This window comes from Brienomyrus brachyistius, chromosome 14, assembly GCF_023856365.1.
Source record: "Brienomyrus brachyistius isolate T26 chromosome 14, BBRACH_0.4, whole genome shotgun sequence".
Lineage (NCBI taxonomy): Eukaryota > Metazoa > Chordata > Actinopteri > Osteoglossiformes > Mormyridae > Brienomyrus > Brienomyrus brachyistius.
Window position 1 is genome coordinate 25,315,119 of NC_064546.1, and position 16,700 is coordinate 25,331,818.

General features: G+C 44.2%; 1 protein-coding gene across 3 annotated transcripts in view; it reads left to right on the forward strand.

Moving 5' to 3' along the window:
* The window catches only part of kiz (kizuna centrosomal protein), a 31,217-nt gene extending 20,814 nt beyond the window's left edge, over positions 1 to 10,403 (forward strand). Inside the window, exons 13-15 of one of the 3 annotated variants that reach the window (XM_048975298.1) lie at positions 8,392 to 8,442; positions 9,197 to 9,231; positions 9,467 to 10,403. In XM_048975298.1, coding sequence (XP_048831255.1) covers positions 8,392 to 8,442; positions 9,197 to 9,231; positions 9,467 to 9,564 — 184 coding nt within the window. In that variant the 3' untranslated portion in view covers positions 9,565 to 10,403. Of the gene's footprint in view, positions 1 to 2,527; positions 4,992 to 8,391; positions 8,443 to 9,196; positions 9,232 to 9,466 lie in introns of those variants that run through there. The other 2 variants (XM_048975299.1, XM_048975300.1) reach the window with 2 other exon arrangements.
* The last annotated feature ends 6,297 nt before the right edge of the window (positions 10,404 to 16,700 follow it).

Sequence of the window (16,700 nt, forward strand, 5' to 3'; positions counted from 1 at the left end):
TCTGATCATGAGGCATCCTGCTGACACTGCGGTGCTAAGGCTCTGTTCCTTTCTGTTTACTGGCCCTCTGTCGACCAGCTAGCCTGGTTCCCAGTCCGGCCATTAGCGGCACAGAGAGAGAGAAAGAGAAAGAGACCCCACTGATAAAAACACGCACAAGTCTCCACCACCATCGGGGTGCTTATTTATCTCTCGGGTTGTTCACTTTAACGAGACACGAGTCACAGACCGACCTTCCCGTCGGATTTTCCAAGGGACGGGGGTAAACGGGGAGCAGTGAGTCCCCCCCACCCCCCGGATCGTGGGCTTGGAAAAAGGGGGCGCCGGTGTTAATTGAGCATGGCGCCGGTAACGGCAACAGCGCGGCTAAACATGCCAGAATTGCCGTAATAAATAGTTTCTGATACTTGACACGAATCTCATCAGGAAAGGCCCGGCTGCATTGAGAGAGCTCGGGAAGGGCGGAATGCCGAGCCGGTCCGCATTGTCTCCCTCTCTCCCTGGCCCTCTGTGAAATTTTTCACATGCTTATGTTTAAGCATTCCACTTACTGCAGTCACTTCTTTGCGCTTTATTGCGTCTTGAAGAGGTCTGGAAGCCCGGCTCTTGAGCGTAAGCATAACCGCTCTGTGTGCGGCGCTCGGATTCCTTTATTATTATTTGTTTTATTTTGTCAGCGAGCTGATGAGTGACATCAAAAGGAGGCTCCCAGCCAGAGCCCACCCCCCTACCCAACCAAAAAAAAATGGCTACCTCTGTTGTCTTACAAACAATAATTACGATGTGCCAGTTAAGCCTAGACTACAGCTGAGGGATTGTAGTTTTAAGCAAAGGCTTTGGTGCAAAAAATGCATTTATAGCTCTTTGTGTGGCACCTCATTATGTGTGGGCTCGATTCATTAAGTAATTGGTTTGCAGTTGTTTACATGAGTATTAAGGCTTTCTATTCAGCAGCCTTTGAGAGATACATTGTGTAAATGTTGCATGTTATGAATGCAGAATGAGAGGCAGGGGGCCAGTCCCATTGGCTGAACACTGAACTCAGCTGAAAAGCGAGAGAAAGGCACTGGGCTCTGCTTTGCATAGCAATGACTCTGTCTTAATAAGCTTTACAGATTAAATACATGCAATCTATACAAGATGCAAAGAGATACTCTCAACACATTTATATGTGCTCATTTCACTATTATGGCATTGGAGAGAATTGAGGTCTTTCATATTCAGCATTTTTTTTCTCTCTCTCCCCCTCCCCTCCTTTCCAGCACAATGTTTTTCAGCAAGATACTTTATAGAATGTCCTGTTTATTGTATTATAAATCACTAGAGAAGTAGACAGATCTGCAACAGTTTATTAAGGATTCATTCATTATAAATCTTTTGCTGCCATTGTGCGCCGCAAAGCGAAATCATTTTGTGGTTGAGTGGGGATGAAAGGCGTAATGTAGGGAGGAGTGAGCCTTGATAAGCAGCTGGACCCGCGCAGGGGCCGCGCGCCCCCTCCCCTTTGTGCCGGCCGTGTGCGTGCCACTGCTCCCTGCGGCCTAGTATCCTCTGTCCCGCGCCTACTGTAGGCGACTCGGAGCTTAGGCTCGTATACCATGCTAGCTATGATAAAAATAAAGAATACAAAAATTCGTATTATTCAAAAAAGGGGGTGGATCCATATAATTTTTGTCCTCCTGCTTCTCTTATGTCATTCAGCCTTTTTTTCCTGTGTATTTTTGTTGCTGATTCGGAGCCACTCGGCTGTGCCTTGGTTCTGGGGGGGGGGGCGGGGGGGGGGCTGCAGGCCACCGCCCTCTATCAGCACAGCCACAAAGTGCCGCAAAGGACAGCGGGTCTGTGTGGTGGCACTGCAGTGGGGGGGGGGGGGACCTGCGTGTGTGGTATCGCCGGCCCGCCCACCCACCCGCCTGCGCGCGAGCGAGCGAGCGAGCGGCAGTGAGAGCCAGCCGCCAGAGGAGGTCACTGTCTTTCTTTGTACTGGCCTCTTAGCTGTACCCTCCATTATGCTCGGCGGTGGAAAAAAATCCGTATACCCAAACATATAAATAAACCAGCCCGATTAGTCATTGTTGAGCGTTTAATGCAAATTTGTGGGGCGTAACAGTTTCGCATGACATTGGTTGCATCTTTTGAAGCATGAATTATGGTCTAAAGAAACATTTTATGGAATCCTTTTCCAACAGCCTTCCTTGAAATTATCTAAAACATTTTTACCAAGATTTATAATTAAATATTATTAATGATACATTTTCTAAGAGCCAATCTCGCTATATTTCATTGTAGATAGGAGATGATATTGGAGGATCTGATCATTAGGTTTATTGTTGTATGGTAATATACTGTAGGAGTTCATTTGGCTTCTTTGCAGAATGATCGATATCTGTTAGCGATGCTGACCTTATTTGAATAACAGGAAACAATAGTGCAGTACCTGTACCACAAGCTAGATGTCAGCACCGCAGATGCAGGCAGAAGCATCTCTAGAGATGAGGCGTCTGACTTTGAGATCTGGGATGTGCAGGCAGGACCCTTCCCCAGCAGAGGGCGCTCACACTTTGGGAAGCAGGCAGGACCAGAGCCCGGCGAAAGCGGCGTCATCCCTCTGAGTGTCCTCCTCCAAGCTCTGCTGCTCAAATCTGCCCGTCGGAGCAGCCAGCAACAATTTTGCAACAGGTCATAACTGGGACAGGAGTAGGAGTTGATGGGAATTATGGGGTGGCCCCTTTATACCCCCCACACAAGCACAGCTGTGGAGAGTCGGCACTATTAGCGTTTTTGTGTGGGTGGGGGGGGGAGGAGGGGTCATAGATGGGGCAGGTAAATAAAGGCAGTGTTTTATTTCACAAGTCGTGCTAATTGCACATGAAGTGTGAGTGAGCCACACTGGTGGTCAGCGTCTCTGGCCGCCGCTGATTTTTTAGAAAGTTTACTACAATGTTTAAACACATTAAGTGGAATCATATGGTGCTGGCTTCTTGGGAAAATCGAAATTCATCTCTGCAAATAGTGCAGATCCGGGCGACCGATCCTAGAGACGCACAGCTGCGAAGTAACTGCAGGATCCACTCATGTAACTCCGTCGCACACCAGCCCATGCAGGCTTCGCTCAGATGCTTTGTATTTTCCCTCCTCCTTTTTTAGGTTATTATTGGTATTATTTTAAGTAAGAGCCCCATATTTTGGAACTGCACTCTGTATAAATTCCAGAACCTGCGGGTGACGCTCATTACCGCATGGTGGGCAGCCATTATGAACGTGACAGTGACGTACGTCCAATGAGCCTGACGTGTTGCTGCTGAATGGCATGGAGCCACGCGGCGCTGGGCGTCGTGCTTCTGCTTTGTTAGCATCCTTACGCCAGAGTGTGGCATCGGGATTGTTTTCCTGTGGCATCGCGGTCATGCACAGGTGCTCAATCTCGATGCCCGCAAGACTGAGAACAAGTTTGTGGCGAAAGAGCCTTCAAAGCACGCCTTGCTCCGCTGGGCCTTCACCCCGCTGGGCTTAGTTGAGTCAAAGATGTATTAACTACGTGCTCTTAACAAAAATAAACTATTCAGTACAATTTTTCATTGTAGTTGAGTGTCACCTTGCACTGTAAATGTCCTGCATTTTTTGCAAACCTAGTAGCTCAAGGTTAGTAAACAACTGCAGTTTGTTTGTAGTTAAGATACTCCTTATTCCGGAACATTTAGAAATTGTGTCCAGCAGCCATAATGTCCGGTACCCATAGTACCTGCAGGACAGCATCCGCACAGGCAGACATACACGTATGTATGTGGTTGCCTGAAAACGGAAAATGCAATTCGCATCAGGATTTATTACAATAAATAACATATATATCATGCAAGGGTGCTGTCTGCAAGAATGGAAAGGCAGCCATTTGGGTTAAAGCCACAATTTGCATCATATTACAGATTACATTTACCTCTTTGTGCAGTCATCATTGCAGCCTTACTTATTCAGATCATTGCCTCAATTAAGTCGAACCCGGCACAAGATGCACCGGCATAAATGTTTATGGAAATGGAATATTAGATTGAAAGGGTCAACGCCATCTCCTGCTCTCCATGGTAATAGCAGAGTCTTGAAATCAGGCCGGTCCCTGTCTGAAGTGGGACAGATGATGGATTGTTCCCCGTGATGTGGAAGTTATATAAAAGAACGGCCCAATTTTCCATTTGAAGCAGGTATTTATTATTGTTATTATTATGGAGGTAGCAAGTAAAATGTTGCTGTAGATGGGGTATTCTTTAAAACGGGCTGTGCTGAAATTGCTTTTGCTATCCGTGTGCCGAGTAACGCCTTCCTATATCGGCACATACGTTGAAGTGCTTGTCTTAAATACACGGAATTTTCCAACATGCCTCAATGCCACAGACTCCGTTTGTGCCGTGAACGGGGGCCTCGTGGGCGTGGGTGGAAGGTCTCCAGGTAACCTCGTGTCAGACCATGACTGAGGGATTACCCCCCTACCCATATCTTCATCCACGATTTTCCGTTGAGGTGTTTGAAGGGCAGGCGTAGAGAAAAGGCCGATTCAGCATTGTCTATCGCCGGGTCCCATTAAATCTCCCTGTGAATGTGTCACTGCAGGCTCTTCGCACATAGAAAACAAACAGTTTCCCTCATCCTGACCTCAGCTGTCATGCTCCCTGATAAAGGATGGATTTGATCTTCCGGACCTTTCGCCGTGAATGAAATGAAATGTGTACATTCATGGCAGAGTTTAGTCGCACAGAAGTTTCTCGTGCGTTTTGTACGACGGTTTTCACGCCGCTGGCATCCAGGCCAATTTCTGAATCGGTTACTTGCTCTGAATAGAACTTTGAGGAACATCTAGTCAACTTCGGCGCTGGCAAAATAGTCAGATCCTTAGGGCTTGACTGTACAGCTGCGGGGTGGCTCAGCTGGCACCTGTGCTGGCCTCCCTCCCACCTCCCAAGACTGTGTATGCACAGTTTGCCCCCCTCCCCATTCAAAAATACCGAACTAGGTTCATAGGGGAAAAAAATAGAAAACCAAGCAAAGAAATAAGTACGAAAGTAAATAAAGACTGATGGAACTTGTGCATCAAGGCTGAAGGGCCGGAATAATCATACAGGAGAAGTTGATGGACCTTGAGACAGGGAGGTAATCAGGTTACTGAGGATGAATAAACATAGATCAGAACAATGTATATGCCGTGTTTGATGATGAGAGATCATTACAAATATCCCCATTCACCTGACTCTCCAGAGGCCAGAGATTACACCAGCCCTGTGATATGCTGTTCATCTAAACTCCAATTTGGCATCGTGCCTTTCTGACCCGTCCATCATTAGCTTTGGAACTGACTCACAGAGGCCCTGACTCCATAATTTGACTCGATAATTGGTTATTGAAAGGTTGTGGTCATAGAAGCATAAATAGGCGCCTTATCAATAGGAAAAATAAAACCCCTTTAAACACATAACAGTACAAGGGTATGCAGCTACAGAGTTAGTAAGAAGTACATTGTTAATTAAAAATATTAGATGTACTGCTTGTGTATCTGTGTTGTGTGATTGTAAGCTGCATTGTGTAATGTATCAGTCCATTCAGCTTCTGATTGCTCATCCTGGACAAGGCTGTGGGGCCCCCTGGAGGCTGTCCCAGGTAGCACAGGGCCCCAGGTTGGGGGACAGCCTTCCAGCCCATGGCAGGATATATACATATACACACCCAAGCATACACCAATAAACTTAACAGCACGTATATCCTGGAGTAAATATCACAGGATATAGGGAGTTGGGATTCAAACCCACATTCTTGGTGGTGTGAGATCCACCGAGTTGCCGATCCGCTGGAATGCGTATCTACAACGATATTGTACTTGTATCGTGTTGCTCAGGATGCTGTGTCTGTGATCAGAAGGTCGCTGGTTCCAATTCCAGAGTCAGCAAAGTGAGTTCACCAGGCCTTGAGCAAGAACCTTAACCTCCAGTCGTCTGTGATCGGAAGGTTGTTGGTTTGAGCCTCGGCAGAATAGTCACATGTCAGTGGAGCCTTAAGCATGGGCCTTAACCCCTAGTATTTCCAGGGCCGCTGCACGCTGACTGACCCTGTGCTGCGACTCCTAGCTTGCACTCACCTGCAGGTGTGTTTGTGTGTCTCACGGAGAGCAAGATGGGATCGACGAAAAGAGAATTAGTATTCTAATATGATGGGTAAGTAAATAAATAACTGCTGTCGCTGATTAAGTAAATATTTGGTTAAACACAGAAGAAAAACACCATATGATACCTTGTTGAAGACTGCATGAGATGTTTACACTCAAGATACAGAAATTGGAAGTGTGGCTCAGTGCATGATGACATCGTCCAGCTTCCATAGAAAGTATCGATCAGCGTATCGCTACCCAGGAAACAATGAAAAATGTAAAGTGTGATGAGTACCGAATGTGTATCATTATCACACCTTTGTAAAGTTGAAATATCATAAGATGAGTCATCGAAAAACAAGACGGATCTGTAAGATGCACCTTCTTTCGTAACTTTGTTTCATTTCTGAGGCCAGTTTTCATTTGCCGGTTTTCTCTAAATGAGCCCGGCTGAGGTTAAGCGCACAGCAGGATTTGAGGAGAATCCGTGTCCAATAACAGCTCAGCATCATTCCCGGAGATATCTTTTAAAAAGTCACATGTTGGGGTGCTACACGTGTCACGGCTCAGCTTGCCCTGCTTCACACGTGAGCTGTGTCGATATCATTACTTGAGGATGAATAATGTGGAATTAAAAATAACTTCCTGTTTCCAAATGCCCTATCAGGCCTGATGAGTGTGTGGTAGTTTGAATAACGGGAAAGATATTATGGTCCAGGATTATTGAAAAGCACTTTCTATTCATTAATTCATTTATGTCTACTTCATGCTAATTAACTCTATTAAAAGCACATTTTCTGCTCTTTTCAAAAAAGTACGTTCAGATAATATTATACCCTGCTTGGGGCGGTATGGTGGCGCAGTGGTTAGCACTACTGCCTCACGCCTCTGAGATCCATCATGGCTCCATGTGTGTGGAGTTTGCATGTTCTCCCAGTGTCATCATGGGGTTTCCTCTGGGGACACTGTTTTCCCCCCACAGTCCAAAAACACGCCAAGGTTAATTGGAGTTGTCAGATTGCCCATAGGTGCATGTGTGAGTGTGCCCTTCGATGGGTTGCTGCCCCATCCTGGGATGTTCCCTGCCTTGTGTCTGTAGCCTCCAGGATAGGCCTCCAGACCCCCTGTGACCCTTAATAAGACAAGTGACTTAAGATATGTGGATGGATGGATATTACCGACCTTTGACGTTGGGAGTTAGGGAGATGAACGTATCTATCTTGCTGTCGCACTTCTCAAGCATTGAGACCTTTGGTGCTTCAAGATGCTCTGGTATTTAGGCCCAAGAGCCTGTCAGGTTGGCCTCTCCTATATCCTCCCACGTGCCCCCCCCCCCCAGCAGCAGACAGCACACAGAAATGTCACGAGCAGCACAGAGTAACCATCCAGGCGAATGGCAAAGATGGAGGAAATTAAAGCACTTGGCCAGGTGACAGGCACATTAAACCCGCCTAGCGCGTGGGAGCACACGTTAGCCGCTGACAGGCTAAGGCCCTGTGCTCGGCCTCATCCACGGCCCCGGCGCTGAGACCACCCCCCCATCAGTGCTAATCGCAGCATCAGCCTGCTGCCCATCTTCCTTTTCCTAATTAATTAAACTGCAGTTTGCCTTTTAACTCCAAATTACAAAGTGGTTAGGGTAACCACCCATTAATTCAGCATGCATACGATTACCCGGTTCTCACAGTTTTCCTTTGGCCGTTTTCCTGCATGAACGTTGACTGAAACGAGCGATGGAGGCGGTTTGGCTCGTTCTGTCTTCCCAGCATGCCTGCTCAGACTGAATCCTAAACAGCCAATATTTCATTCATGATGTGGACTTTCAGTTAGTGATGTCTGCTAGGGGGTTCAGGGTGTCCACATCACTCAGTGAGTATGTCAAAGAAATCATCATTCATTCAGTCTTGAATTTTTTTGTGTATTAAGCAAAAATGTGCTTGACTGCTGATGTGCTTAAATCAGGTAGCTTATTCTGTTAGCGTATCCCAACACATCAGAATCATTAGCATTGCTTCCAAGCCACATGACGTAGGAAACCGCAGACAGAATCCGGTCGGTTGATGGCGACAGTGTGACAGGACCTGCCGCACCAAGCAGCAGCTCGTGCTACAACACTGCTTACACTTAGCAGCTCAGCCTGATCGACTCCTTGACTCCTTAAGTTGGTAATGTGCTGTGCGCCTCAATCACACATTGTTTTGGACAAATCCGTCTGCTAAATAAAATAAATGCAAAAATAAAATGGAAGTGCGTTACGTTTTCAGCTCCATGCGAGAGTGTCAGATCAGCGAGAGATGCGAACATGATCCGCGCAGGTGGGTGATGATTTTATTTGTTTCACTCGTCCAGAAGCTACAAAAGCATCTTCGTCACATGACCGATGCCTAGAGTGATGGAGAAATGCTTCGGAACATGACTGTGAAGTTCAGGGACAATCACGCCCCTGGCTGTGGCACTGTGTGTGTGTGTGTGTGTGTGCACGTTTATACGTGTGTGAAAATTAAGACGATTTCCCCCCCCCCCCTCGATCCAACTCAGTCGTGATACGTAGGGGAACCTCTGTTTTAGTGTATAAAGGTTAAAAAAAAAACGGCCATGTGGATATACGATAATTCGTACGATGATGAGGTTACATTGTGCGGTTTGAATAGAGCCTGTGGTAATGTAAATTGAAGAGGAAGCTTTTTAAAGTAGAACAGACTGTTGCATATGCATCAAGGCAGATCAAAGCCTGTTTGGCGGCCATGCATTTACATAGTGATATCACTGATGCTATGGGAACCAGCAAGCCCGATCTTAGAACACTTACAAATAAAGACTGCCTTGTAGAAGCCCTTCACTACCATTAGAACAGAAGTCAAGCAAGTTCCTTTTGGTGCCGTGTCCATATAAAAGCAGCTTAATGTGAAGGTCTGTTCTTCCACAATTGCCCTGGCATCCTTACTCACCACACTCGAAATCGCCTTGAAAGAATGCGAGGATCTGCGTGACGACGACACGTTCATCCGCTCACGCGAATCGTCTGTAATGGCACCTGTGACGCCCGAAATGTTTTGTTTACTTTTGAAGGGCCGAAGGGGGCGCCTCTGCCGTGAAATCGAAAGGTGAGAGAGCGCGAGCGCCTGTTCACTTCCAGTCATGTGACTATGCACACTAAAATAAGTATCCATTAGCTACTATGCAGAGCAAGTATATTTAGCATGTTATGTGAGATACAGTAAGTAACAGTTCATGCTTCCCCAGTAGTACCTGTGTGATTTAATACTTCTCTTTAAGCGTCCTTGCTCTCTGTTTGCTGATTGGTCGCACTAATGAACATCTCTGATTTGACACCCGTAGCTTTCTGGGGAGAATCTGATGACGGCAGCAGTGACATAGAAGCGGCCCTTCGACCGACACCCCATCGCACTGATGAAGACTTTGACTTTTATGACTGAGAGTAACCGGAATTGCATCTGGGAATATCTGCAACATCACACGCCTGAATACTGGGTTGTGTTTATGATAATCATGTTTTTATTAAGTCTTCAAGTGCATTTTTAATGAATTTCCAGTGTTTCCATTCTGTCACGTGTAACGTCATTGCAAAATAGTTATTTTACGGGAATATTGAGGTTAACTCTGAATTCGTACATTCTGTGTATAAGTTTTGTTTGAAATTTTTTTCCTTTATATTAGCATTCGTAGTTGTTTATAAGGTTAATCGGCATACTTCTGTGAAAGGATCAGACAGTCCATGCAGTGCTTGTGAGACGCTTGCTAAGCCATATAGCGAAAGCTCATAAATAATTTTTACAAGTCATGCATACAAATTTGCTGTACCCTATTTATTTTTTGTTCGAAACTCTCAAAAAATTTAAAGAAATTATGAATGACAATAAAATTCTCTTTATATATAACTCCAGTTCTATATTTAACATTTTACAAAGGCCTGTAATTTTCCACAATTTGTATAAAAAAATTATAAAATAATAAAACAGCCCTTCTAGTCCGTGTATCAATGTGATTCCATTAGTCAGCTTTTAGCTGACTTTATGTATCTGATCCTTGTAAAGTAGGACTCCACAGTCATTACTGGTAATGGCTACGGTCTGCCTTGACCTAACACGGGAAGTGAACGTGTCTGAATAAATTTGAGTTTTGCTAAAAAGCTCCATCACATAATATCCATGTTAAGGAGCATGTCAACAGACACTTGTGTGCTTCAGATGGCTCTGGGAGAGTGGAGTTATATTGTACTAATATGTAACAACACAATAAACATTTTTTAAGAGAACCGTTCCTGATCAGCTGGTCCCCGTGAGACGGCGCTCATCGGACGTGTGCATTTCAGGCCCCCACGCTTGTGGTTAGCCGCTAAATGGCTAGGGAAGGTAAGGATCTGCAATTCCCTTTTTTCCCGTGTCCCCTCCTCTTTCCCTGACGCTGACGAGAGAGTTAATCCAGAACATGGCAGAATCACTTTAGCCGGTATTTATTATTTTTTTTCGCCATGATGCTGTTTGGAGAATTAAAGTAATAAATCGTCGCTTCAATTCTCCTACGGGATAAACATTTCTAAAATTGCTAGGTTGATACGGCAGTAAATAAAAGAATGATTTGCATTTGTGCCACACAGCTTTGCCCGATGTTCTCAGTCTCTGGGGCAATTTTGTAATAATAGCATATGATAGTGGACTGAAAATGTTCCGCTTCAGTGTTTCTCACCCGGTTGTGAACTGAGTTTGCTAATTTTATATTCCAAATGTATAGCTCTCTGATATCATATCTAATTTACCTAACATCTGTTGATGACAATAACAGCAAAGTACTGGGTGGGGGAGGGCAAAGGTTGAAAATGGACAGAACAAATGTAATAACATTCCCCGTTTGTAAAATGCCCAATTTGAAATGGTCTGAAATGGAGAATATTCACTCTCGATGCATTAAGTGCTTCTAATACCTGTGTGATTACAGTGCAATGCGCAATTTTTCAGCACTGCAGCTAAAGCTGCTGGGAATGTTTTCACGCTATTTGTACCTGGGCCTGTTTCATAAATCCTTCACACCCTTAGCTAAACGTCATAAATGCTGTTGGTCACACTAGGTGTTCTGTAACTTTACTGGCATGCATAGTTTTGCTGTGTTTAAGTCAAATGTACGCAAAAGGGTCCTTTGCTGACTTATATGCAGCTTGTGCTTAAGAGAAACCATCAACAAACATTTGACTCCTCAAATAAGATCATTGTCTACTTGATTCAATAGTCAAAGAAGCCAGTCTTTGTTTATTTATGTTGATTTTCAGAAACACTTTGGTCTCTCTTGCATTTTCCTTTTCCTCCAGCTCTCCCACCAGAGTGAGATCTTGCATGGGCTCACAGCACATTGGAAAACCCGATTCCTGTTGAATGTGGAAGCAATCACTGAGATGCACCATAAAATATGGCCGCCATTACTGCAGAGTGCAGAAAACAATAAAGCTAAATAATAAAGGAGAAGTATATTTGTCAGATTAACCTGCATGGAAATTTAATCATGAATTTGGTTGTGCTTTGAAACTACATACTATTCTGATAGCTCCGATTCTTCAGGAGAAGCTTCATAAATTTCATTACTGAGTTGGAAATGAAAAACAACTTTCTGCCTGCAACACTTCTGTTGACGCAAGACCCTCTGGTTCATTGGCCCACATCCACATCAGCTGGCTCTGTTTTGCAAAGGGGGGGGGGGGGGCTGCGTCAATCAGTGGCACCACACTGCCCAAATAATCAGCAGCCTGTAACTCACAGGAGCTCAACAGATCTGATGAGGCCTCACACTTTGGGCGTCGAAAGGATCCATCCCCCCAAGATCTGTAATGTATGTAACTTGAGTTGTCACAAGTGAACTTGAGGTTTGCTAAAGTTAAAAATATTTCCTTTGGGGGGAGAATCTAGCCAGTTTACTGGCTTTTGGTGTTAAACACATCAGGAGATCATAAATTCAAACATTCTTCCTGTGGTATTTCACAGTGGTGGTAGAAAGACATGTATTAATCACTATAATTAATAAACACTAAGTCACTTATAAGTAACGTTTGATGTAGCCATTATGCTTCAGCTATCCGATAGTTAAGCTGCGTTTTTAACCTGAGCAAATCTGTTCAGCTCAAATTTTTGAAATACTTTTCCATCTGCATCTTCTTGCCATGTTGGCCTAACTACTGTTCCTATTCGGGTGTTAGGTCACTCGCACATTTTCCCTGAACAGAACTGATATTTCTTTGTGATTAATATTGCCTACCTTAAACTGTTGTTTTAAACATGTTAAGTAACATGATTTAACTTAATTTTTGCATTTTACGTTACACTAATCCTCTTCGTGCCGAAAAGCGCAGTGGATGCTCGCAATTCGCCAACATCTGCCCCTGTCCCGGCTCTATGTCCGGCTTCCCCCATGTTGGGTCCATCTCCTTCAGCTCCTTCATCGCAGTTTGTCGGCAGGTTGTTTCAGCTCGGCCTTGTTTGCGCTTCCCAGCTGGAGTCCATCTTAGAGTAACCTTTGGTATTCAGTTCTGGTCCATTCTGAGAACACGGCCAAACCACCTTAAGCGTTACTGCTTCACCTCCAGCACCACACTCTGGCTCTTTGTTTTCTTGTAAAGGTCTTCATTAGAGATCTTCTAGGGCCAAAGGAGACGTCCATTGTGGAAGGCATCGATGTTGTTCATGTCCCCCTTTACAGCACGCCAGCATTCGGAGCCATACAAAAGGACCGGTTTGACCTTTGCTGTTGCAGAGTCTGACCTTCTCTCAGACCTGTTCTCAGGTTGTACTCTTCGGACTTCCAGACGGTCTGATGTCTTGCATATGATCTGTGGTCTTTCCTAAGTCTCGCTCTGATATCGTTTTGTGCTGCATTGTCCTTACTAACAAGCAGAGTTGGGTAATTCAGGTCCAGACCGGGATTTTGTTTCAACCAACCAGTTGAGTACTCTGTGACTGTGACTCTTTATACTCAACAGATAAGGCCAAGATAATTTGCACATGGCTGCTGTTATAATATACTTTGTGGGCTTATAATGCATATACTATAAAATCATCAATTTCACATTTCACGAATAAGGAGTGAGCTCTTACAGTGATGCACTGTGCATCCACTGCAAAAAGAAGCTTGGAAGATCTTCCAGTTCTTTATCTTAGTTGTAAGCATCTACACAAAACATGCTACTGCTGCAAACCGTGCTTCTGATTTTGGGTCCGTTGCTCGTCGTGGAATGTCACTGGGTGTCTAGAGGGGTCCAAAGATTAATTACCTCAAAACCACAGCAACGGCTTTTCTCTTGAGAAGTCTATTTCAATGGAAAGCGTCATTATAAATAGGGCTCGGGGGAGGGCGGGGACATATGCTGTAGGCTGCCACCTTTCTCACCGGCATTTACCAGCCCTCAACCACATCGTCACTGGCTACACGGAGGGCAGTGGGTGAAGGTGGATCCCTTAGAATCCACACAACAAGGCCGCGCACGTGCAGATTGGGTTCACCGGCAGGAACAGCACCGGGAATATCTGATTCTTTTATTTGTTGGGGACCCTGTGTACACATGTGCCATCGGAACACGCCAGTGTAGCCGGGAGAAAAAGGGGGGGTTATCCTCAAGGGGCACCTTTGTATGTGTGAAACGCTCACCAGCTGCCACAGTCTCCTCTTCCGGAACATTCCTTCAAAAAAAACAATATATAAAAACAGGCATGGCCGTGACCGAATAGGTACACATTGGTTTCCCTCCACAATGTACGCATAGTGTACTTGTTACATGGTAGTTTCCAGAATGCTTTTACTGTAAACAGTGGCGTTTCTGAAAAAGTTCTCTTGATTTTGTGATTGGTGTCCCCCCTCCCCCAATCCCACAAGATTTTACTTCACATAATGAATGAGGCTTTTATGTTTTTGTAATCCCCCTAATTAAGATGCAGAGAGGGACACTTTGTCTAATTCACCATTTCGGATCAAAAGAGTTTTTTAGATTGTAACACCAATTTGTTATAAAGGAATTCTGTGTCTTAGAATTGTACTGACCTATACGAAAATCGGGGGTCTTCAAATGGATGTTAGTCTACCTGCTCATGCCTATCCCGTCGAATGTGAAATTGTTTACATTTTTTGTCATTGACATAAACTAGGCATTATGTAACCCTTCCTATTAGAAGCAACATACAGATGGGCCACCAAATTACCATTTATCTATGCATTATGAGTGTTTATCCAGTGTGGACGTGTTCCGGAGCCTGTCCCATGTAATCGTGGGTACCTGGAGGGACTCTCACAAACACAGGAAGTACATGCACGTCCTCCACTCAGAGGACCGGGGCTGCGAACGGTGAACCGAATGTGACCAATGGGAGGCCATAAATCAGTCAGTGACGGAGAGAGCGCAATACTCTTCCTTTCGCCAATAATTAGATTAACCCAAGGACTAAGCTGGTGGTTTCGCTACCAGGGTGAACGGCCAGATTCCGAAAGCATGGTTCAAAAAGCACTTTCAGGTAAAAGTGTGTCCCCGGAAAACTATAAACGATACATTTCCTTCAGACGGATTCCCCAGTCATGTCAGACAATGATGTGGCAAGAGGAGCAACGAAAACAACCGAAATGAAGACAACGTGAGCGAAAAAGAGCATCGTATAACCAGGGGCAATTAATCAGTCTTGTTAACAATTTGCATTTTGTTTGCTGTGTTTTTCCCTTTTGTCCATCAAGAAGTTTTGAACGTATCTTCCGTCTCACCCATTTACATCTGTCTTTTTATCATTCTATAAAGATCATTTTATGTTGCATTTCAATGGGTTCATTAAATATTCATTCATATTTACGTGGGCGCCAAGGCAAATCTCCTGCGTAAGCGTGTTAAAAAGATAAAACTCATTAATTATACTGGCCTGGGTGTTTCGTTTTGTTTTTTTTTTCCTCTTCAAAAAATGGTCCATGCTAACGAGCAGTAAATGGTGTATTTTTGATCATCAAAGTTCTGTACCTTTGTTGGAAAAATTATGTGACATTTCAGATGGGGGGGGGGGGGGGGGCTGGTGTAATGAGATCTCAGATAATTCTTATTTATCTATAAATGGAGAAATATTTGACTACAGGAACAGACAACAGACGATTTTTTTCCGTCTAGGAAAATCTGTGCTCAGTTGGATCTGTCTTTGAGAACTTTGGCTCTCTCAGGACGTCCTGCCCATTCAAGTTTAAAATAGCAATTTGTTTGCATGGCTGGCGTCTGTGAACCACATAAAATGTATCGGGGGGGTTGTTTCTAAAAATGACATTTCACTTTATTCAATATACTTGTATTCTTGTCATTGAACACTGACATAAAGCAAACTCCTTGGCAGTTGGGTAGTTGAAGGTAGAGACACTCCCAGAAGATGCTTCATCATTGACTGACACACCTGAAATGAATCAGTAGGACAAGCAAAACTGAAAGTTACTGTAGATGGAAAGCAGCAGAGATTTAAAATAATGTGGTTGCTTACAATGTCAGTGCTTAGGTTACGCATACAGTAACAATCATAGGCATTTTTACGTTATTGATGGTGAGAGTCAATTATCTTTATTTATAGTATAGTGACAGTTGTTTAGAGTGCATTTTTTATTTTTAAAAAATCATCTTTTCTTCCCTTGTTTTTTGTTGACAAAACTAGCATTCCTTCTCCTATGCGACAAAGCTCTCCCCTGGAGTTATTGTGAAGCCGCCCAATTTGCAGTAATTATAAAAATAATGCATAGCTAATCGGGCGATGTTTTTAGCCGTTCTCTTGGTCTTTTGTGCGGTCGCTTTGTGTGCCGTTTAAAATCTTGTCAATTCACACTTGCCCGCACCTTTGACGTCTTTGCTGCCTGATGACGTCCTTGTCTCTTTCAAAAACAAGGTAGCACATGTAATTGGCAGCGTTTCCAGTGTTGAGCCATGTCCTGTGTGAGCGGGCACGCTTAATGTCCAGGCTAATTATTAGTGAATATTAGAATTGTAGTCTTTTTGTTGTTGGAGATTTCCCTTGTTGTGTGCTTGTTGGCATGTATATATGCACGTAATGTATACATTATACGCTGGACCGTTACAGAAATTCCGTCCCATTGAAGCAATTTATCTCGACCACGTTCAAATAAATTAAAACATCTTTCACTCCACCGTTAAATCATTGCTGGATTCAGCAAGTATCTCAAAGCACTTGTGGACAATGGGCAGATTGGTAATTTGCACATGAATGGTGTGAGTGCAGCTAGAGGGGTTTAGAGGAAGACTCGCTCTGTACGCGCTGCCAGAGTGCTCTGCACCTTGTTTTCATGCCCAGGTGAGATTCTCCTACACAAAAGGTGAAATTTAACAAAAAATTAACAAAAAAAAAAATCAGATAAGATAGACATCCAAGCCGTACTCTGGAGAGCGTGTGCAGAAGGGCAGAGATTATGAAATGTAACCAGCAGCACTGTGAATTCATGCATCAGTGTTTGCATCGGACTAGGATGCCATGGATTACATGACACATCAGCTACAGTAACAGAGCCAATACAATAAAAGTATTTGAAAGAAAGAAGCTCAGCAGTTCTTCTT